The sequence below is a fragment of the Hippoglossus stenolepis genome, chromosome 8 (assembly GCF_022539355.2).
Source record: "Hippoglossus stenolepis isolate QCI-W04-F060 chromosome 8, HSTE1.2, whole genome shotgun sequence".
Taxonomy (NCBI): domain Eukaryota; kingdom Metazoa; phylum Chordata; class Actinopteri; order Pleuronectiformes; family Pleuronectidae; genus Hippoglossus; species Hippoglossus stenolepis.
Genome location: NC_061490.1, coordinates 4,019,359 through 4,043,030, shown reverse-complemented (window position 1 = coordinate 4,043,030; position 23,672 = coordinate 4,019,359). Strand labels below are relative to the sequence as shown.

Sequence of the window (23,672 nt, the reverse complement as noted above, 5' to 3'; positions counted from 1 at the left end):
GGGTGGAGCGGGCAGGAGATTATCATCTGTTCAGCACTAGAAATCCAGAGGAAAGAATCGAGGAGACAGAGCTGCCAGTCTTTGTAGTTTAGTTTTAGTTATGATTATAGTTCAAGTTTATAATCAGTGGGACAGAGATGAGTTTACAGCATGTACAACAAGAGTTATATATCAGATATGTGAATGAGGGATATGAGTTCAGCCGTGGTGTCAAGACTAAGCCTGAGAAAGGTGGCAATATGGAAGTTTTGTTTGTGGTTAAAAGACTGTTAAGGATCTGCCATTTAGCATTCTGCTAGCCAAAAAACACATTTTTAAGACCCTTTTTTGTGAAAAATAAGTGATCCAATTTTTAAAAGGAAGCAAAAATCTCAGATGGGATTTTCTATAAAATGCATGTATATTATCTGCTTTTTCGTGCACATCACATTATCACCTCTGAAAATAGATTCTCAGAAACTATTTTTAGGCTGCCTACCCACATTATGTGCGGTGAGACAGATTCATCATTTCATGTGATGCGCAGCATTGTGGTTAACAAATATAGCACGCTGCAACAAGGGGAATGCCCTTCATTGGGTTTCAGACTGAATCCTTTTCATTCTGTGACCACTTTTACCCTCACTGACATTATCAATAAAAAGCAGACGAGAGGTTTACAGCTGTTGAAGCAGCAGCCAGCTGCTACAAAGCTAACTGAAGTGGCTACCTGCCAGGATATACGTGCCTCCACTGACTGAGCTTTTATCTCACTGCACTTGTCTGCCTGCGATTTCCTTGTGTGCTCACTTGCGGGCGCCCATTGTTTTCTGTTTGCCACGGGCGCATCTGTGTGTAACGCTGCAGCAAACTCTCTCCGTCTTAATCAGGAGCTCAGAGCGATGTGAGAGTGCTGTCAGTTTTCCACAGGGGAGGGCCTAATTCACTCAGTGAGTGATGCAATCAATCAAACAAAGCATCCATCAGCGCTGCTGGAGGAATTCCTGTAGAGTACATATGACAGCAGGGTGTGCCAAATAGAGCCTCAGATGAACTGATCAAACAAATAGAGTGGCTGTGCAACTTTGCGACTATACACAGCCGCCACATACAGGAACTGCTTTGAGATGATTGCTAAGCTTCTCCAGATGTTGTGAGGAAGTTTATGCAAGACATATTGGTGGGAGTTGTGTAGGGGTATTGTTCTAAAATGTAATCAGAGATAATTATTACCATAATAGTAAAAGTAAAACTATCTCAATCTTTTTTTTTGCAGATGCATACAGCTACACACCAAATGTCAGCCTGTCCCTTCCACTGGGCATGGGAAACCCCTGTCTGGCCACCCAATACCACACCTTACAGTCCAGCCCAGTCATCTCAGTTTCCTCTTGCCACCAGACAGGCTACAGCCTCCAGAATGATATCCATGCAGCATCAGGCTATTACCTGCCCCACGGCCTCAGACCCAATGGGGCTCCAGCCCTGGAGAGCCCCCGTATTGAGATCACTGCCTACAGCCAGTACCCTGAGGATGAGGTAGAAGAGAGCAGCAGTGAGGACCACATCATCAAACGAGGCGTCAACTCCATCGTCACACTGACACTGCCCAATGCTGATGGCTACCGTGATCCCAGCTGCCTCAGCCCTGCAAGTAGCATCTCCTCACGCAGCTGTAACTCTGAGGCGTCCTCCTATGAGTCTGGGTTCTACAACTATGAAAACTCCCCACAGAATTCGCCCTGGCAGTCTCCCTGTGTTTCTCCCAAAGGCTCATCCATGCTCCTGTCCTGCCCACATGCCACCGGCCCCGCAGGCTCCCCACACAATTCACCCTCCAACTCCCCTCAGATAGGAGCTGTGGCTGAGGATGGCTGGCCGGCTCAACCTCGCGGGTCCAGGCCTAACTCGCCTTCCTACAGCGGAGGTGGTGTAGGAATCGGTGGAGGAGGAGGAATTGGGAAGAGAAAGTACAGCCTCAACGGTGCCCCCTACCGTCAGACATCCTGCACACCCAACCAGTCCCCCATCCTGTCTCCACATATCTCCCCCAGGGTCAGCATCACAGATGAGAACTGGCTTGCCAACACCAACCAGTACACCAACTCTGCCATTGTGGCTGCCATCAACGCTCTAACCACAGATGGAGTTATAGACATGGGGGAGGGAATCCCAATCAAGACACGGAAGACAATGCTTGACCACTCGTCCTCCATGAGCCTGAAAGTGGAGCCTGGTGGGGAGGAGCTGGGTCTTGACGGGGAGCTCTGCCATGAGGACTACCCCTCCCGACTGGCCCTCAAGAAGGAGAACTACTGTGGAGGGTTCCTGGATGTGCCCCAGCATCCGTACTCTTGGTCGAAGCCCAAACCTTACCTCAGGTAGGTGGAGCTGCTCTGACGTAGCTGCTGTGTCAATAAATTATGTGGCCCTTTTAGCAAAGCTAATCATGTGAATCCACAAGATGAAACGTTTATGACTAAACCACTCAATGTGAAACCAACCCAGCAGTTGTTTTCTGTGAGAAGACAATGAGGCAAGTCTACTTATTTAGACAGATTCATGGTTTATAGCATTGTGCGTTAGGAAACAACGTATTTCCAGACAGTCCAAGAGAAAAACAATTCATCCAGCTGTTCCACTACTTTGCGCAGTTGTCTTTATATCTACAGAGTTAGTGTTATTTATTTATTGCAAGGACACGATTGTTTTAGTTTTTAAACTTCAAAGGCCATATCAAAAGGCAGAAATCCAAAAGTTGCATGCTCTTCACTTTCAAAAGAGTTCTCTTTGAAGATCAAAACTATTTCATAAATCATATTTCACAGAGAGGAGTTGCCCTGTGTGTGTGTGTGCGTGTGTGTTGGTGTGCCATTGTTGCTATAGCGATATAACAGACACACACACACATTGTGCATGCGCTCAGCTATGTCATTGATTTTTTACTTTTGAGCAAGGTAAGCTTTTTCAATTTCAATTGTGTCCCACATGGCTTTTTTTTTTCCAAGCCAATAACACTGTTTCCTGTCGGAAATCAAGTGTTTGATTAAGATAGTGAGCAACAGGAAGTGATGGTGACAGGCCTGGCTGAAGGGGAAGCAGTCTGCGGGTTAATCAGGCGGCTCACTGCTCTGGCCTGCTGCGCCATCAGCCCATCTCTTTCTGCGGAGCTAACGTGATGTCATGCACTGACTGGGCAGATAAAGCCCTGCGGGGGGAAATCAGTTCGTTTTGGGTCAACAAACAGCCCGCGAGTTCCACAAAGATGTCAGAGATTGGTTTCAGTTGAGCCACCCTTCAGGTCAGGGGTTTGCGTTTACCAGGCATCCGGCGCAGAGAAATATTGTCTTGCACATGTTTGTTTTGGTTTAGATATCACCACGGTGTTCACATGGGAAGCTCTGACTCCCCGTCTCCAGAACAATGATGCCAGCTGTAGCTCTGGGAACGATATCATGCTCCAAGGCAGAGTGTGCTGCTGACCTTATTCAACTGTAGAACTCTGTTGACTGCAATTCCAGTGTGCTGTGTTTTATAATTTCACAGTTATCGATTTGGAAAGGATAATAATTGTATCAAAGGACAGGCTGATTGCCAGCTGGTACGAGATTTGTTTTTGTGCCCTAGAAATGTCTTTCCTCCCGTCACTTTCTTAACTCCCTGCGTCTGTTTCCACCTGTCACGCCATAATAAAAAACACACCACTCTAACCAGGGAACATTCGTCTCTCGTTTATTTTTCATAAAGAAGGACCACTAATTATTACCCAGGCCCCAGGAATTACACACGTCAGCGAGTGAGTTTAATTGATTAGATTAAGGACCATGATGAAATGGGGAAGGATCAGGCCAGTTGGGTTACACTTAAGTGTCCTAATTTGAAGATAATTTAAAGCAAGTTTAGAGCTTTTTCATTTAGACTTTCTTGGTAATGATTGAACCATGGAAAAACTGCATCCTCACAGGCCCTACTTGGGCAAATCTAATCTGACTTAGTTTTAAGAATATAATTTAATTAATTACAATGAAAAAACAAAAAGGACTACAATTCCAAGCACTTTTGAAAAAAAAACAGGAAAGAATTACCAGACCATGAGTGTAAATCTTTCATGGACTAGATATGATTGAATTCACTATTATATCAATTCCTTCTGCAGTAAAAAAAAAAAAAAGGAAACTGTTGTATTTATAGATTATTCCATGAACCTACTAACAAACAATCTGTCATGTTAATCCAGCCCATCTCTGCCAGCTCTTGACTGGCAGCTTCAATCGTGCTCCGGCCCGTACAACCTACAGATCGAGGTGCAGCCCAAGTCCCACCACAGGGCCCACTATGAAACTGAAGGCAGCCGCGGGGCCGTGAAGGCGCTCTCCGGAGGACACCCTGTAGTGCAGGTACGTCACCAGCAATTGTTTACTGAATTTTATTGGTATGAGTTCCTGCAGAAATTGAGGTTCACCCGACACAAAGTCAGCTTTGTGCCTTTAAGCTGTGCGATAATTCGCTGTCATTACAGAACAAGTGCTAACAAGCAAACAAGTGCATGCTGATTAACAGCTCCTTTTTCCTCCTGACAACAAGCAAAGCGGATGTTTGGCAGATGCTGATTTTATGGCAGAATGTTTTCACAGAGCAAAGTCAGCACAGCTATGAAATCTTCATTATCTTCTCTTGTTCTTTTTAGTTTTTTAAACGTTTTAATTTGTCACAGTCGATGAATCTTAAGATGAGATTTGAGTGATTACAATGAGTTGGTATTAAACTACATGATTTACTTTCAAAATATCTGCCTGTTTTTTCATTTATTAAAGTTTGCTTCAGAAAACCATTGCTTTGCACTAGAAAAACATATGCAAAGTATGATACGTTTACCAATGTTGTTGCAAACTTTTAGAGCCAGTTGTCTAAAAGCCCTTGAGTGCAGTATATCCAGACCCCAGTCCGTGCCAGTGTATATGCTTGTGTACTGTGTTATTAATGTTCGCAGAATCAATCTACTGCTGCTCTGACCAGCAGCAGTGCATGCTGACTCAATTAGTATAGAGCAGGACCATCGCCTCTCACTATTGTACTTGGCGAACACTTAAAGAGCACACGTCAGTCTCGCCAGCAGCACAGCACAGAGCTCCTTTCTCTGCTTCACTGTCATCACACTGCACTGACATCTTAGTTTACTGAAGGTGGGGATTTAGTGACGTGTGTGTCCTTAAGGTTGTGGGTCAATTTGCCTTGTATACAAATTAAAAACGTATAAATAAGAATAATGGCAGGGCATTCATCTGTGGTGCTTTTTTTTTTATTCATCCTATAATTCCATTTATCACCCAGAATTGCAGCCAGAGAAAAGTTTTGTTTTGGACCAGTAAATATTCAGGTTGGTGTTCTGTCTTTGTTTTACAGTTAGTGTAAGATGTTGTTAGTGCCACAGTTGTAAATAGATGTTGTCAACACATCCTCGCCTGCCCAACGTCAAATGCACTTGACAGCTGTTGGCCAGGGTGGTGTTATAAACAGGCCTGTCAACCCTCAGGTTTTCTCTGTAAATACAGGTAATTATTCCCCTTCATTACAAACCTTTGTATATCAACATGCTGGTGAATCAACATTTTACCCCCGCGCTTCCACGTGAGCCTGACCAGACTCAACTCGCCATGCACAGCTGCATGTGGCAGGTGAGGCTTGTTTTGATTTAGTTAATGCCACTTTCTGACTCACTCTGGGAGTGAGAGTGAAAAGTCACGAGTCAGCAACCCACAGTGTTGTCCAGATTTAGATTGATGACTTGATGGGTTGTTTATTTCGTATCGCATTGCCGCAAATTTATTGCTTTGCAAGGATGTTTCTCAAGTCTTGCTGTGTATGTCAAGCAATTGTTAGTGATTAGTAGTCATGGATAAAATATGATGACAGCTGCTTTACCATCACACCTCCCCCCTACTGGCATTGCTTACATTTTACCCTTACTTTTTGGTGTGGAGAGATTTATGCTCTGTGCAGTCAATTGGGATATCTGGAGGGAAGCATAGCAGTTGGCAGAATGATAAATCTTTACAGATTAGGCTGTTATTTGTACATGCCAGAGGCTAAAATATAGGAGAAGAAAATGTACTGTACCTTCAAAGTGATTTTGCACAGTCCGAGTGCAAGATTTCTCATTTATCTGAGTGTACTCTTTATCACTGTCTTAGTCTTTGCTGAGGTGTTGTGTGAAATTGTGTTGTTGTAATCTTAGAGAATAGGGCACGCTGTGGTCCCCAGTGCCCTGTGGTAATGAGTGGCAGGCACTGGATGGGTGGATGCAGTCAAGGAGAATGAGTCAATAATGACATGAGGGCATGGGTGTAGGAAGCAGCCATGGAAGTGTCTCTCTACGTGTGTGTTTGTGTGAGTGTGTGTTTGTGCTTGACTAGATCGAGTAGGGAGAAAGAGAGAGAGAGAGAGAGAGAAGGGGCAGAGGGAGTCAGCAGGCAGCTGGGGCTCAGCTCAGCTGCCCCTGGAGATGCTCTGTATCCTGCTGATTAGGGCTGTGTGGCCCTTAGGTTGACTGAGCATGGCTGTGCTGGGGCTGTTTTGGTGGGGGGTGGTGGTGGGGGGGATAGGACTTAGAATCCCAGCGCCCATCGGACGCCACCTCCCCTTTCCACACACCGGTGCCTCCCTCCCTCCCTGGGGGGTCCAATGATGTCGCACCCTGTGAACAATCCATCCTTCAACCAGCTCCCCAACCCACAGCAGCAGGCCTCCCTCGGTTAAAGCCCAGTCATCCACCATCCACAGCTCTATTGTTTTTTAAGCTCATGGATGATCAGACTCACGCACAATGAGTGATGGTGACATGTGTGTTGGAAAGCATCTCTGGATGAAGATGAAAAACATGAAGGGATACACTGTTTCTCTAGCTTTGTCCCCCAGAGAGACAGCGACTGACGGATAGTTAAACCAAAATACTCAACTGCTCATTTGCCGATGTTGTTTTACTATTCAGTAACAAGCGGTGGTGTTTTCCTGATATACACAGAGGAAAGTTTGGTATCGCAAAGGTCTGACATCATCCCAAGCTGCAGTATCAACCACAACACATTCAATGCAGGATGGAGAGCTTGTGGGATGGCTGCATGGGGAGAATGGAGTGTCAAAACTGTAGCCGCACACCAGTGAAAACCTCTAGATTATGGGTTACCTCTACTCATTACCCCTCTGCTGCTTGCACCGGCTCTCCGCACTGTTTCAAATCTCATTCATTTATTCTGGACCCGCACTCCATCCCTCCGTCCCTTCCTCCGCATCCGCAGCCTTTTAACTTTCCCTCCCATGATTGGTCCACTTTGTGACCCCCGTGGCTGCTTTTCCACTTTATTTACTGCAGCCGACCACAGCGCCATTAAGGGGATCTCGGGTACTCCTTCGGCTCCCAACGCACGGTTCCAGACGCTCCCCTCTCTCACCACAGCTATGCCGAGACATTTACAGGACGGTTTTCGAAGCAGTGTTCAGGAAACCCAACAACCTGGTCTAACTTCACTCAGAATACTGCAGTGACATTGATTGATGGGTTTTTCCAGAGGAGAGCAGTGGTGGAAAAAAATGATGTGCCGAATTATTTTAATTGAAAATATAGTGACCGAGGATGTGACCTGGCTCGGATCATAATGTGGGATGAGTTGAAGATGTTGCAAACTCAGAAACACACAGACATCCGGCAGGCCCAGGGTAACAGCAGACAACAACACCTGTGGAGTATTAAACTCAATCGCAGAGCACACAGCACTGTCCTGCATAGGGCTAGTTCATATAGGATAATGACTGGCCTATAGGGCTTCCCTCCTCACACATTCACAAACTCTCTCACCCACTCTCTCGTTAAGTCTAAAGCAGCAACAGACACAGTGTAATTTCAGCAGGATGTGGCCATCATCCCTATGAACGTGTGCGTGACTTAATACACATCTCTGTTCCTCCGCGACTGCATGTGATGCACATCAAGTTTGCAGCATGTTTCTGCCGCGACGACATGAAAGACCTTGGTAAACATGTGCTCAGTTCTTTGCATGTGCAGTTTCACCTTGGGATCCGGTGCTTGCTGGCTGCGTAATGTCCCAAAGAAAACCCAAGATCTAAAGCGCCCTATACTGTAGCTACTAATTGCTCATTAAATCTACTGCTGCCTCTTGTTTGATATTCAAAATGCTCTGTGTACCCTGTAGTGCTGCTACAGCTTAGTCAGGGCTATTATTCATTACCCAAAGGGGTATTTATGCCACTCTTAAACTGTGGTTCTCCATTTGCGTGGGCTTCCCTTACACTGGTATTTGGCTACCACTAATTACCAGTTAATAACAAGTGGATAAAAATGAGCAAAATGTGCATCGTTTTCACTGGTTTGAGGTGATAACCAAACGTCCCACAGATTTATGAGGTAAGACACGGGTGGTTGTTTTGCTTTTAGGGGACACAGCAATTGTCCGTGCATCATCTTACTCAAATTCTCTGTAGGTTTGGATGATATTTCTTATGGTAGGCTGTGCTGGTAACAAATCCATTTTTTTGTATGGAATTTGGACCCTCACTGGTCTAGACATGGGGTAGTGCTTGAAACTATGCCCTCGATGACATAACACGAAAGTACTCAGTTCAACAAAAACTTTGAGGGATATATATCTTCTGGTTGCTTATAAAAGCAGCAGCATTTGGAGACGTGGAAATGCTGCACATTAAAGGATTGCGTGCGTCCTTATGCATTCAGTATGAGGCACTGGAGAAATGAGCAGGGCAGGAGGGTGATAGAGTAAAGTCTGGAAGGAGAGACAACTTGGATGAGTGTACATTTAATTGGGTATAGCAAAGGCTGGAGAGAGGAGAGCATGATAATGGGAAAAAGCCTAAATCTGCTGTTGTAGTTCTCCACCTCCCCTGCTTCAGTTTGCCCAGTCCTCTACTGCTTCCAGTCCCCTTTTCCTTCTCCTCTCCCCAATTCTCTGCGCCACGTGGACTTCTACGAGTCATGACATTTCTCCAGGCGGTGATGAAATGAAATTACTGCAGAGGGATAGAAGGCAGCCCACTGCAGGCCTGTGGAGTGTATTCACACTCAATTTCTAGCCAGACCAGACACATCAAATTTACCAGCAAGTCATTATTAAACATTACATGATCAAATCCTCTCTTTGAACTATTGAGGCAAGGTACAGGCAGCACATGGAGTTGAAAAAAAAAAACAACCCTACGTCATTACTTCATCACAACTGATTTTCACTGATTGAAGCAAATGAGGAAAAAAAATAGGGCTATGTCCCTAGGACTGAAATTGTCTATGCTGATGATGGATCTGCAATGGTCCAAAGGCGACAGGGAGATGAATGGGGGAAAGTGGTTGGGATGTACCCTCCTCTCCCTTTTCAGCTCGACCCCCCCACATCATCACAACTGATCCAGACAATACAGCTGCATACAATTACACAATATCCATATCCACAGTGTTTTGCTTGAGCCTCAGCTATCAAAAATGGCTCGTGCAACAGTGGCTTGTGGTAGGAGGTGTAAATGGATCTAGCTGACACAGTGGCAGAAGTTGGCACCTTGAAACAGCTGCAAATCAAGCCATGACTCGGTTTCGATTATCTCAAAATAAATATACGGTGCGTGTGCCAGATAGGCTGCAGTTACAGCAAGAGAAGCTCATCTGGTCAAAATTAGTGGCTCACTGGTCCAACCTCGAAGGCAGCATTACAGACAAATACAAAGCCGAGGTCACAGGTGTGTGTGAAGCCTCTGTCGTCGGCCCACACTTAAAGTTTACGACACTATCTTGGCTTTTTTCCCCCGCCATTTATTTCCCCTTTGAGAATGAAATAAAGAAGTGCGTTTTGCGCTTTGCTTGTGGTGTGCATTTTGTGTGAGCGTCACAGGAGCTTAGCAGAAGCGAAGTGGGGGCCTTTAGGAGAGGGTCAGGGGAGCACATATGGTAAAGGAATCGAGGGGGGTCGCCCGGAGGGGACTAGACCGCCTTCCTTTGCTGCTGGGAAGACCAGCGTCACCAGGAGGACTATCTGACCTCATTAATCACTTCCTCTCCTCCATGAGGTCACTATGGCTTTGAGTGAGGACACCAGCGTCATCATACGCTACCGCAAGGCGAGTGAAAGGGATAAAGACACCCCCTCTTGCCATCTCTTATACAGGCCCCCTTACCGCCACGTGGCAGCTGAGGTAATGGTTGGAGGTCATTGAGAAATCCCAAGAAGTCTGCTAAGGCAAAAGTGACAGACGACACTCCTTTGTAGCGTGGAGGCCTGTTTTTTATTAAATCATGAGAAAACCTCATGCAATTTAACGCTACGGTGTTTCAGATTTGTACCTCATGCTCCAACATAGCCCCCTCAACAGTCAATACACAAGTAACTGGTAGCATGTGTGGCTATGGATAATTACCCCTGGTGACACCATAAGTAAAATATAACAAGCAGAGCGAGGTCTGCCGGTGAGATCACTGCATAGATGAAGTGGTCCCTTGGGATGCCAAGACTTCAAGAAGCTCCTGACCTTGGCCTAACTCACTGATGACTTGCATGTGTGACTAGCTCACAGGTCAAGACAGCTGCTAGAGACACTATGAGGAGGTGAGGAGAAAAATAGACGGTTGGAACTGGAAATGAATGACGGCCTTAGCTTAACCACTCCCTTTGCACTCCCTTGATATCTGAATCAAATGCAAAGGCAGCCACTGGCGCTCAAATTATTGAGACATGTGGATATGCTCTTCTCTAGTGACTAGTCATAACTTAATTTTATTAAACATAATTAACACTGAAAATTGTGTAACTGGGGGAAAACATACCATACCCCCACAGGCAGTCAGTCTTGATGTTAATTATCAGGCCAGACAACTTATCCAGTCAAATTTGTTCTCAAACCAAAGACACTGAAGCACTAATTTCCATGGACCTTTCATGACATAGCTCCCCAGTCCTCCACCAGCCTTCCTCTTCCTCACACCCCCCCATCCCTGACCACTCTCACAAAGGTAATTATAAACCCATTAATCCGATTATGTCATAGGTTACATGTGCTCTGAATTTATATGACTCAGTCTGTTAGATAAACAACAGGGGTCTTTTATTCCATTCAACAGTGCCACTGTTTTCACTTGAACGTAGCTCAAAGAAAATTGGTCTGAAGCGATGCGCTGGTGTAACTGAACAATTTGTGGGAGTCTTGTGGCAGCCATGGAATGGTTAGCCGTGGTCTTGAATAAGTGTTCTGTCACACTAAATGTCATAGTGAGGTCAAGTAGTCACCTGGGTGGATCCACGGAGGTCCACATGATGATAAGTTACTCCTCTTAGTTTTCAGCTTTTAGGTTTGGGGTGATTTCTAAGCCCACGCCAACATCCACCTATATGACCATACGACCACTTCGAAGAAGAGAAAGTGTATCCTGGGAGGTCTGCAGTGTTAGACTTGGTTCCACCAAAAATCCACATTTGGTTGGCAAATTATTCTGGTCAGACAACACTCACAAAGTATCAGTTGTCCTTCACCGCACTTTCAACCCCGCCTTTAATTTTGAGCCATTATACACTTGGTTAAATCATCAAATTATGTTGCTTTAGACATTGTGCAAATATGAGCCAGGCATTTTGTTGGCAGTTTATATTTAAAGTGCTGTTGACCCCAAACACAACAGTACATTTCAAACTATGCATGGCCATTGAGCTTTTCTTCTCTATTTTTTTTAAAGATTTGATCTTTTATTAGTTGAGCAGTAGCAGCTAATGGAGCCCCGCAAGAGGAAGTGGTAGTTGTTTGAAGTGGTGGTTCTGATACAGGAGTCTCTTTCATCACAGTGGGACACAGTCTCTGAGCTTTAATGGAAATCATAATGTATGTTCATAACTGCCCAAAGGCAAAGGGGCTGCATTCCATCTGCATGCCAAAAACTCCATTAAGTTTTTTTTGTGTTTTGCCTCACATTCAGGTGTAAATTTTGCTCAACTCTACCTATACAGACACAGTCATTTACCTCTAAATTCATTTTGATTTATGTTCATCACAGGAACATTGTGTTCACTGGTAGGTTATGTGCACGCCATTATTGCTTTTATTGACACGAAAGATTTGAATGTATGCTAAGGTCTGTGTTTTCCTGTATATGCAATTTATTTGTATAAGAATGTTGTTATTAGCCCAATCATCAGTTTCATAAACTTTAATGACTGTGAGCATCACAGCTTGAGGCATACCTGAGATGATTGTCCTGGGTTCTTATTTTGTCTTTTAAGGGGTCACTTTCCGCAGAGTCACAGTCCACTGGTTGCCTCTCTGTGGGCACTTTTTTTAATAGGAGCAGTGAGATTTTAATGAACAGTGAAGTGATGGGAAGACAGCCTCTCCATCAGCCTCCACATCTCTGTACCCAGGAGATCACTACTCCAGGCAGACTCAGAGACATCAAAACACTTTTTCTTCACCTTCCCCTAAAAGAATGTAGAACTATCAGTAAAAAAAAGAACAGTAAAGATTGCTGAAAAAGGATCTCTAACATCTCTTAAAAAAAAAAAAAAAAACGAACGCAGCACCTCTCAGGTACCTCTAACTATCGCTAGCCGATATGCCTTCAGTCTCTATAAGGGGTTGACTTCGACGAGAGTCTTAGAACACAATGTTGCGTCTCACCTGGCTTTCTTTGTTCTCCCGACAGCTTTATGGCTACATGGAAAGCGAGCCGCTCACCCTGCAGCTGTTCATCGGGACCGCAGACGACCGCCTCCTGCGACCACATGCCTTCTACCAGGTCCACCGCATCACCGGCAAAACCGTCTCCACCGCTAGCCATGAAGTCATGCAATCCAACACCAAAGTTTTGGAGATCCCTCTGCTGCCTGAAAACAACATGAGAGCCATGTGAGTGCTCTTAGACCTCCACAAATCACCTATCCATCTTATTCTTTCCACATTTTTCTCTGGTAACCCATGCGTTGAAATACACCCACACACACTCCTTTCTCTCTAAGCACTTTACTCTTTGAGTCTACAAACAGAATACCTGATGATAGGCACTGTACAGCACACACTTCTAAATAGGCCTTCAAAACTTTGTGCTCTCACCCCAAGAGATGCATGATTTGTAAGGAGGTGACATAAGTGCACAGTGTCGACAAACTGACTTCATGGGTGACTTGATTCTGACCAATGTTTTCAGGGACTCTACAGGCAAGAGGCTTGTACTTCAACAGAGACTTTGGGAATAATTTGACAATATTACAAGACTAAAGTCGTAATTGAGAAGAAAGTCGTAATAGTACGAGAATAAAGTAAGAAAAAAAATCTTTATCAAATAACCAGCCAGAGGAACCCGTGCTGACCAGAGTCCCTCTAGCCAATGTGCAATGAAAACATTTGTGCCGAGCTGATGGTATACACACTGGTACACAGAAAAGTGTATAAAGGTATAAGTAGCACAGTTTTGCACTTTAATGCTCAATAAAACAATAGAGTTTTTCAGAGCAGACATTTTGATGGTGAACATTTTCACAGTAGAGGAAGCCCAGGTGTTAATATTAACATCAACAATGGCTCAGTCCTATTTGAGAGTTTCAGTATGAGCCATGACAGAGGTACAGTGACACAGGGAGCACAGGACCAGGGTCCTGAAATATGTAAGTGATATGTCAGAGTGTCTTGGTAAGAAAAGGCCTGTTTCTAACCTAACAGCTGCTAGACAACAGACAGCACCATAACCATACGGAACCTACTACGATAAAACTGTGTGAGCAAGTATGAATGAACATCAAAATTAGATTGTTGTGACACATCAGCTTTCCTAAAGGAATTAGCACTTAAGCTGACAAACAGCAGCATTGTTAACCAACTCTGAAGCGTCTGAATGTTGGACTTATAACACAAGCGTTAGCAAGCAACAGTGTTTGCCCCAAAGATGAGCTAGCTGACAAGCTAATAAAGGTTGCTGTTCTCTCAGTTCTGGTGAGCTCAACAGAAACAAGCACATTTTACCATGTGTAAAAGTGTGATGAAGTACGCAACTAAATATAACCTTGGTTTACCTTTAAAAGCAAGTTTGCCAGGCTGAGGTAAATCAGGCTTGGCCTCCCTCCGTACTTGCAGTAAACCAAGAGGCTGTGCTCGAAACTGAGTCCAAGCAGTGGCTCCTTTCCTGGGGCTCTTTTCAGACTAGGGAGCAGTGAATTTATTGGACTGAGGCCCAGAACTCTGCGTAATGGATAAAACCACTGTATGTGAACATAGGTTACATGAGGCCATTTACCTACATATATGTATACAGTATACAGTATACTTGGTTGGACTTGGGATTCTTTGGTTGACAGTGGATGATTCACGCTGCCTTACTATATCATTTTCACCAATACCAAAATATTCCTTATATTGTATCATATTTAGGGACGTCCCTCACCCATTTAACTTAATGTGTCCCTTAGGATGAATATGATATTGTAAACAGTATTCGACAGGAAGTTTCATTTCCCCTTTTGTCGTCAGTGTGCATGCTAAAGGAAGAGGAATGAGAGTTCTCTATTTCTTCCCCAACTATCTGAAAGGTCAAAGATGAAGCGAAGCCTTTAACTGTCTCTTTCCACTGAACTGTTAAACAGTCATCTTGATAACACAGCATCCATCTCGCTGCTCTCATGCCAGCAATCATTCGCTCAGTGTGTGGGATGCAGACAGTCGAGAACTGCAGTCAAACTTTCAGACAGTTTCAATCTGTCTTACTTTTCTCCTCTAGCAAAGTTCATACTCATACAATGTAGCTTATTTCAAGTAGTTTATTGCCTTCTGCAAAATATAGTAAGTACAACATACTGTTTGGTCATTTAATAAAAAACATAGAAAAAAACCCATCATTATAGTTTCAATGAAAGAATTGGTTTTAGCTGATATATTGAAGTTGCCGTTTTACAATGCTGGCAGAGAAGACTATTTCTTTCATTTTATCTGAACATTATGAAAATGTACCGGCTCTTGACATCTTGGATTGCACAGGTCATGAAAATGGACTTAAAACTAATCCGTGACATCCAGCATCTTGGGTCTGTTTTAAAACCTATGCATGACAGAATGTGTCATGAACACATCATGCACGGCTGATAAGGAGTAGCTAGTCAGCTTAACATGTTATTTTTTCTTATTTACATTTACTCAAATTCTCAAAAACCAAAGCGAGGGGAAAATTTGATTGGTATAAAACCTGACATTTACCATGTTCCAGGAATAGTGCCCAAATAGCCACCATGTAAAATAACTGAAAAGCCAAACCATATCCTATTCATATTCCCTCACTTTTTTTTACCAGCCTCTGTAGCTTTATTTAAATTCATGAAAGGGCATGTCTGAAAACGAATGCCTTTTTCCACTAGGAGAGGGGAAAGAAAATTCGCCCCATTAGCTTCCAAATTGTGAAATGAAATAAATAGAGACAGCTTAGAAAAGGGTCTACAGCTACATGTGGTGATGATTAACAGAGGTTAAAACCCTAAATATATGAAGTATATGAGTTTGTATATGCTGACTGCTGGTGGGACCTCGTGTGGTCGTGTTCAGTCACAGTGTGTTCATTCTTGAGGATTCCTCCAGAGAATTGCTAATTCTTGGACCACTATGACCCTTTAAAACAGTGATATGAAGTAATTTACATCCGACTCTATCTTTGATGACATGCTGGATTAATAATGACATGGTCATGCTCCAGTAAACCTCTGGTGCATGATCTGTAACACCAGCAGTCACTGCTGATCCTAATGCACAGCAACTCTGCTCAATGTCTCAGTTAAACAGTCAAATAATCAAATCTGCCTGTTTCGGCCATTGTATATATCTTTCTCTAGAAAATATTCTGAGATGGTTTCCTAATCTTTGAAATGTGTTGTTATATTTTTGCCCTTCCCTACCTCTGTCCCAGAATCGATTGTGCAGGGATCCTGAAGTTGCGTAATTCGGACATTGAGCTCCGCAAAGGCGAAACAGACATCGGACGTAAAAACACACGCGTGAGGCTGGTGTTCCGAGTGCACATCAACCAGCCCAATGGCAGGACGTTGTCCCTACAGGCTTCCTCCAACGCCATTGAATGCTGTAAGTTTCGCACACTAACACTCAGAAATAAACTCATTGCACGCCTTTTCTCTTGGCTCCCCACCCCAGCAAAGGGTGGCATCTACAGTATTGTTGAAATCCAATAAACTGAGCTACTATGTTTTTTTCTCCACTTTCTGGAGCAAATTCAGTGCTCCAGTAAGTTATATAAAGCACTCAGTAGGATTTATATGATCAAAGCAATCTGCCAAAGCAATGTGTGCATTGTACATGATGTCAGACACACGTGTTATCTATTTCAATTCACATTTTATGACTAAGTGCACAAGTTACTATGGTAGAACTATATTAGAACAGGTTCCACAGAGGTCATTTGCCAGCCTTAGTTTTGGCACAGTTAACTGGGTCCATTGAAAGAAACCTCTGTTTCTTTGCCATTCATTTGTGTGTAGGAATGATGTTATTTGTACCCAAAAAGCCAGTTACAGCTGGCATTATAGCTTATGGTCCAAAGTGGATATTAATCGGAGTGGGTTTATCACTAGATTTTTTTTTGGTCAATATTTAAATGAGCCACTATTCTATGATTATGCAATGGGACACATTTAACAGATTAAATGGTAAATTGTTTGCATTTATATTGCGTTTTCTCGTCTTAATGACCAGTCAAGGCGCTTTACAGCACAGTTACATTCACCCACACACATTCATACAGTGCATCTATTGGCAGCACTTTTTTTCTATGAGAACGGCACAGCCTTAAGGGGCAATTTGTTTGGTTCAGTATCTTGCCCAAGGACACTTCTGCAAATGGAATGGGGAAGACTGGGATCGAACCGTCGACCATCTGGTTACAGAACGACCCATTCTACCCGTTGAAGTCACAGCCAGAGGTCAAAAGTGACTAGCTAACCACATTGATAAAGCCAAGACAGGTGGTTGGCTGTAGACATCTTAATGTGAAAGGATTATTAAGTATCTCACCATGAAAATATTGTTTTGACCAGTTTTCTACCTGTTTTGATGCTGTTGGCTGAAAACTTCTTAGCGAGGGGACATGATATCACCATATTAAAGTTGATAAGCCTGTTTAGCTCACCAAGTAGTGCTGTTTTACTGGCTGTGAGCTGGGCCTGTGCTTCTTGGGGTGGATAGAAATCACCACAGAGTTTATGGGGGCTCACATACTATATTGAAATATGTTTGTGTGTGTTTCTTTTCAATAGCCCAGCGCTCCGCACAGGAGCTTCCCTTGGTGGAGAAGCAGAGTGTGGAAAGTTACCCTGCCACGGGAGGCAAAATGATGCTCCTGAGTGGTCTTAACTTCCTCCCCGACTCGAAGGTGGTGTTTGTGGAGAAGGCCCAGGGTAAGCTGCAGTCAACAGAACATGTTTACTGCCTCTTAATTTCCCCTCTTAATATTTCTTTCAAACGTCTCTCTGCCTCTCTGACTCTGTCCCGTTTCCTCAGTCTTCTCTCCCGTCAAAATACAGCAGGCCCTGCCAGAGAGCCACATGTGGTGTGCATTAAGCCACTATATTTTTAACCAGAGCGTATTTACATTTGCTAAAGTTTCCATTGCCTGTTCACTGGTGCTCGCCACAAGTTAAGGGATGAATCACAAACAGGGCATGTGCAACGTCTCTCCCACTTTCTCCCTCTCCCTTGCTGTCTCTCCCCACCAGACTCACTTTTGCTTTTCATATTTAACCCTCTGAACCCTTATGGTCGTTAGATTTCTCTTCTACCCATTCTGCTGGATACTCATCCTTGTTGTCATTCACTGATTCATGGTTAAGAGGCCATTCTTTTCTTTACCCATCTTTTTCTCTGCCACACATTTCCTCCCTGTGTGGGAGGGAACAGTGATACGATCATGATCATAACAATTATCATTTCCTTGATTGAACCCACTAAATCAATGCAAAGGTCATGCAAGGTGAAACCTCTGATGTCTGTTGAAACACAGTGCTGCTGCCATGACGATAATGAGCAACAAGGGAAGAAGGATTGAAGGAGGATGTTTCTAATCTCTGCTAATACCTAATAATAATGGATTTATCATAGATGTTATATTCCCTGGTGTTGGTAGTCACAAACCCATGTTAACCACAAAAATACTTCACATCATCTGCACTGTTTAACCATTCAAGACTAACGTTACCAAGAGGTTTCATCAGGGTAATGAAATAATTAACAGGCAAAAATAACCCTGACAACAGAAGGTACCCGTCTTTTTATCTGTCAGAGTGAATGAATGTTGTTTTTATTATTGCACCATGCAAACAGCTATATCCATCTCTCACATGCTAACAACACACAAATATGATAAGACACAGCCATATGCATGTTCATACAACAGAAAAAACTAGACCTTTACTTTCCACAACAAAAATAATTTATCACTTACAAAGATATTGACTATATATTGTAAATACTGATTTAATAGTCCAACTTGTCTTCTTTTCCAGGATTGTAGACACCAGTTTTATCAACAAAAATAAATATTTGATCACCAGAATATTTCAAGTTTGTGGCAAAACCATTTTTATGGGAAATGTATGTTCTTAAATCACCATATTTTTATAGTACAAAAGTAACTCACTTTCTTCTTCTCCCAAATCACACGGTGATCACATTTTCTTGCTTTTTATAGTTTATTGCACCGGCAATCCCCTGTGGGCCACCAAGTGTTTCAGGTGACCCTCCTCCTAGTTCGGGGGTTAGATACCTACTAATAGTTATTGTCTCAATCAAAATAAAATGTTTGAACCCTTCATCAGTGATTCTCTTAAAATTGAGTTATTCTCAAAAAATAACTTAAAAAGAAGACCAGTTAAAAAAAAAGAAAGAATTTCTTATGTTTCTCCCTCGCTAAAGCCTGTTATAAAGTTTTACACATCTTCAGGGTTAAGGGAGAGACGGAGGTTGGGTGAGGAGGGGGTGGGTGAACTTGGGAAACTGGGGTCTCCCCTCTCCTGGCTTTACTTAGTCATGGAGGGGATGCCCTGGAGAGGAAAGCCCATTCATACACAACACCTTCTGCCTCTCCACCTCCTGTTATTTGAGACTCATGACCCCTTCTATGTTGTGTTTCCAGTCTTTCACCTCCTCTCTTCCTCTCTTGTCTACTTTGATACCTTGTTTCCTCTCTCTCTCTCCTTTCACTCCCTCATCCTTCGTTCTTCTTACCTCTATCCTCAATACCCGTTAAAGACATTAGGCAGTGTGGAGCTCGGCGCTAGCGGGATCCCCACACTCGTGCCTGCCATCGACATTTCAGTGGTTTGTTTTCCGTCTCTGTGGTGGCGAGAAGGAGAAAGAGAGAGAGAAAGAGAGAGAGCTTGAAAAGAGAGGTTGTACATCTACTACTTAGCCTGCTTTTATGTAAACTTTAATGACCCACCACTTCCAGGGTCTCCGAAGTCAAAAAGCCCATTACAGATACACCTACACACTCATGCACGCACAGGAACACATACATCATTCACTAATGGCAACTATCTATGAGCACGTATGAGTGTGGGAAAGTATTTATGTCTCCGATATACGGCAAAGTACTGTCTTTTGGCATTTTAATCTGAGATCCCTGCTGTTTCATGAAGGTTCTCCGGCTCTCCGAGAATTTCTCTGATTGTTGATTTAGAAGGACCAAATGGGATGAGGGGGAAAAAAGAAACCAATAAAATTATAATTATATTACAGATTTATTCTATAACTCTGGTTTTATTTTCCTCTGGAAAAGTTCACGACTAAATACACCCTTAAAATACATCGCACTGCAATAATTACCACTCACAGACATCTGCTCGCACACGCAGTGGGAAGCACACATGCGCACGTGCAGCCAAGCTCTTTGTACAGCACAACACCAATCACTGCTTTTGCCACAGTGGTGACAGCCATTACTGTTGCTGCCATCAAAGGTCACAATGGCGGCTCACTTTCTAAAATTGACTCCAATGAGCACCTTCCAGAAAATTCCACAGTCCTAAGGAGCAACAGACGTTATTGAGCGTCCCAATCCAACTCATGTAAATAATTATAAACAGTTGAATTTATCCAAGTTGAGACGGAGGGAGATCAAACACAGCACAAACGCTGATTTGCACCAATGAGATTCATCAAAAATACATTCATTCTTTTAACTGGTGATTCCATATTACCACACGTTTAGAAATGCAATGAGCACAGCTGCATTCATAATGAGATAAAGGTAAATGAGCTAATTGTATCTAAGAGTGAGTTTTTTGTTTGGAAATAAGGCACTTAATATATGCATCAAAGGATTGCTGAGCCAGTAGGTGATGATAAGGTCAACTTCAGTGATCCATCAAATACTAGAGAGGAACGCTGTGGCCCAAGTAATATTGGGCAAGGCAGACTCCTTTGAATGTCCGTAACGTGTTGCAGTGATGCTAAATTTAGCTGCTAACTCCTAATAAGAGGTAGCAGCGCTTACTGAACGAGAGAAACAGCTGCCATTTCTGTTTCTGGTGCATTCTAGTGTTATGTTTAAAAACTATTTGTCTATTTCTAACTCTGTTACATTAAGTTGTAGTTCCCCTCTGCTGCTCTTTTGCTGCCACTTTAATTTTCCTCTCTCTCTCTGTGTTGTTTTGACTGTGTCGTCTCCCTCTGAGATGTAGCAGTAGCAAATGAGTAGAGCTCATAGCTGTTGCCACTATGGGACAGCGTATTGCGCCTCGAAAAATAATGACCTCTACTTTTCAAAAGCCACATCCATCCCCACTGTTCAACTTCATCACCCACAGGATAACTGATGCAAACTGCATGTGTATGTTTGTTGCTGTGTGTGTGTGTGTGTGTGTGTGTGTGTGTGTGTGTGTGTGTGTGTGTGTGTGTGTGTGTGTGTGTGTGTGTGTGTGCCCACTATTGCTGGAAGCCTCCGGGTCTGTTTGCCTTGTGCAGAAGGAAGTGTTTTCGTTGAGTCATCCACAAGGGATTCCCTGTAGAGGCGTGAAACGGAAAAGACGAGACCCTCAGAGGTTATATTCAGAGAAGAGGAGAGGAAGAGGGGAGGAAGAGGAGAGGCAAAAGAGGACAGAGCTTCCTTAGAAATCCTTCCTGTGACTATGTGCACTGAGACGTCAGAGCATAAAAACAATCCCATCCTTACCTGATGTGGACTTTTATAGATAAACCTAATTTAATCCACCGGTGGCTTAATCAATGTAACTGCTTTTCTCAGCAAGTTAATCAGATTAATGCTAGATAATGATAGACTCGAGAACCTCAAGTCCACTTTTTTTGTTTCTACTGCAACATAAACGTTATTTTCAGCAGTAATTATTGTTGACATGTGTTTTTAATGGGTCGTATCAATTTTTATTCACTGCAGCGGAGAGTTGTACCTCTCAGAAAGCCACAACATGGGCATTTATGAAACTTTCCATCTTCTTTTGCATTGTTGTGCATGGTTCAATTTTTCTGTTATTTCTATTATGCGTATGTGTTGAGGTTGTGTCAGTGTTTTGGTTCGCCCAAACCACTCTTTTGGCGCACGAGCGAAGACATACCTGGCGCACCTATTGCAGTGTGTGTTCTGGCTTGTCCTGCTTTCCATGGATGGAATGAGCGCTAGAGGCAGGGAAAATAAAAAGAGAGACAGACAGACGGACAAACAGGGAGAGAGAGAGAGACAGAGAGAGCTGGGGAAAGCCTACACTCTGACTCAGAGGGGAGGTGAGGGAATTCCCTGGTGAGCTGGATAGTTTTTACATCTGGTCGGATTGGAGCGTTGCCTGGAGCTCGGCAGCACCACAGTGCCTGGGCTGCAGCAGGGAAAAGTCTGGTCTTATCCACCTCTGCTTCAGGCTGGTCCAGCTTACAGCCAAGACTAAGAGAATCCTGAGTTACAGTATAATCTGTAACATTAAGACAGTACGGTCCACAATAATAACTCCAGGCTGTTACTCTCGTCATGTGAATGCTCCTCAGCAACAGGCGTGAATATTTGGATTGTCATTCCTTCAAAATCTGAGTCTGACAGACTTTCATCTGTACTGTTATAGTTCATTCAAAGACTGTTTATGCTTAGTTGAATGCTTCTACCTTGGGCAAGTCTAAACACCAGACAGCCTGGTCGATGTATTGTACTTCTAGCGGTATGTCTAGACTGGCGTTTGGCCTCAGGCTAGAATAACCTGTATAAGCTTGGCTCATAGTTTTGGCATTATAGCAATATAAAGTCAGCCTCCACCCATGCTTCAGGCTACAGATTAGAGAAGTTACACTATCCTATATAATTTGAATGGCATATTGAGCCACAATCAATCATAATATATAATGACTGTAGGTGCTTATCCTCTCATCTCCCATAAAATGAATATACTGCACACCTCAGGCCATGCCTGTTGGAAATGGATGTGTCAATACCCAAGAAAAGAAAACCATAACACACAGTCTTTGAAGGGGATATGTTGCACCCCTTTGATAACATTTAATTTAGCTATAGCTGTATTATATAGATTGTCAGTGTCCATGGGGGTGCATATAGTTAAACCTACATGGTCCCGTTAGCGTACCCTGTTTGAATTAGAACTAAAAGTTTCCCTCTCACCCTCAGACTCGTTTATTTTTAATCACTCTATGATTTATCAGCATGGACCAGCGCACCTTTGTGGATGGAAGGTTTTCAGCATATTAAAGGGATCTGTTGGATCATGACCGTGTCATAACAAAGAGATGTCTAGGTTGTCTTGTGGCCTCGACCTTTTCTTCTGACATGTTTGAACATTTCTGAGGCAGGTCTTGCGGAATGTCCCAACTGCATAATAAGAATAGTGATATATCTTAGTGTTGCTGACTGCATGGGACAGGGACTCTTGACATGTAAAAGTCCCTGCACAAAAACCAGAACAACATACTCTTGCTATGGTGTGACACACAGTGCTAAAGACCATGGAGACCAACCAACCTTGATATCTTCCTTGTGAACTCTATTCACTACACAAATAGTATATTTAATAATAATGAATTTAAAAGTCTGGAGGGTCCTCCAATGCCACACAGCCGGAGCCTTGATAAAAGGAAGAAATCTGACTCTACTGGCTGTCATCCTGCTCAGTCGACACCCAAAGGTCAAGTCAGCTCAAGCTTCCCCTGTTATACACCAATAATAACTCACTTCCCGACTATAAACCCATCACAAATCTACTGCCAGGCCATAATTTATACAGAAGCGTCTCGATCCAACGCAGACCCTCATTACTCAGATTTCAACTGTCCTCAGATTGGCAGAAACCAGGTGCTTCAGAGGGGGAAGCAGCCATACCTCTGGGATCAGTCACGGGGGAACCCCTTTGGCCTTCTTGGCTTTGCTCCTCAATAGACAACAAGGTAATCACCATAAAAATAAGAGTGAAATTATTGAAGTATTTCTCAGTTCAGGTAGCAGCGGCAGCAGAGCGGTAAAACGGAAAATAAACTTGACATGTGTAAACAGGAATGAGAGAGAAATACTGGAAATAATCTCTGGAAAGAAACATAGCTGCAAAAATACATTTGGGTTGTTTCACCTCCATAATTAAGCATGTGAATCATGTTTTCCATTCTCAGAAATATATCAGTGGAATATTTTGGGAAGTGGAAGTTGATGT

At 43.3% G+C, this 23,672-nt stretch overlaps 1 protein-coding gene across 2 annotated transcripts in view; it reads left to right on the top strand.

The window, feature by feature from the left end:
* Positions 1-23,672, top strand: part of LOC118114042 (nuclear factor of activated T-cells, cytoplasmic 1) — a 59,746-nt gene that overhangs the window by 2,635 nt on the left and 33,439 nt on the right. For both annotated transcript variants that reach the window (XM_035164236.2, XM_047340956.1), the window contains exons 2-6: positions 1,256-2,360; positions 4,217-4,376; positions 12,680-12,882; positions 15,917-16,089; positions 17,277-17,417. In XM_035164236.2, the coding sequence (XP_035020127.1) occupies positions 1,256-2,360; positions 4,217-4,376; positions 12,680-12,882; positions 15,917-16,089; positions 17,277-17,417 (1,782 nt within the window). The remainder of the gene's footprint in view (positions 1-1,255; positions 2,361-4,216; positions 4,377-12,679; positions 12,883-15,916; positions 16,090-17,276; positions 17,418-23,672) is intronic.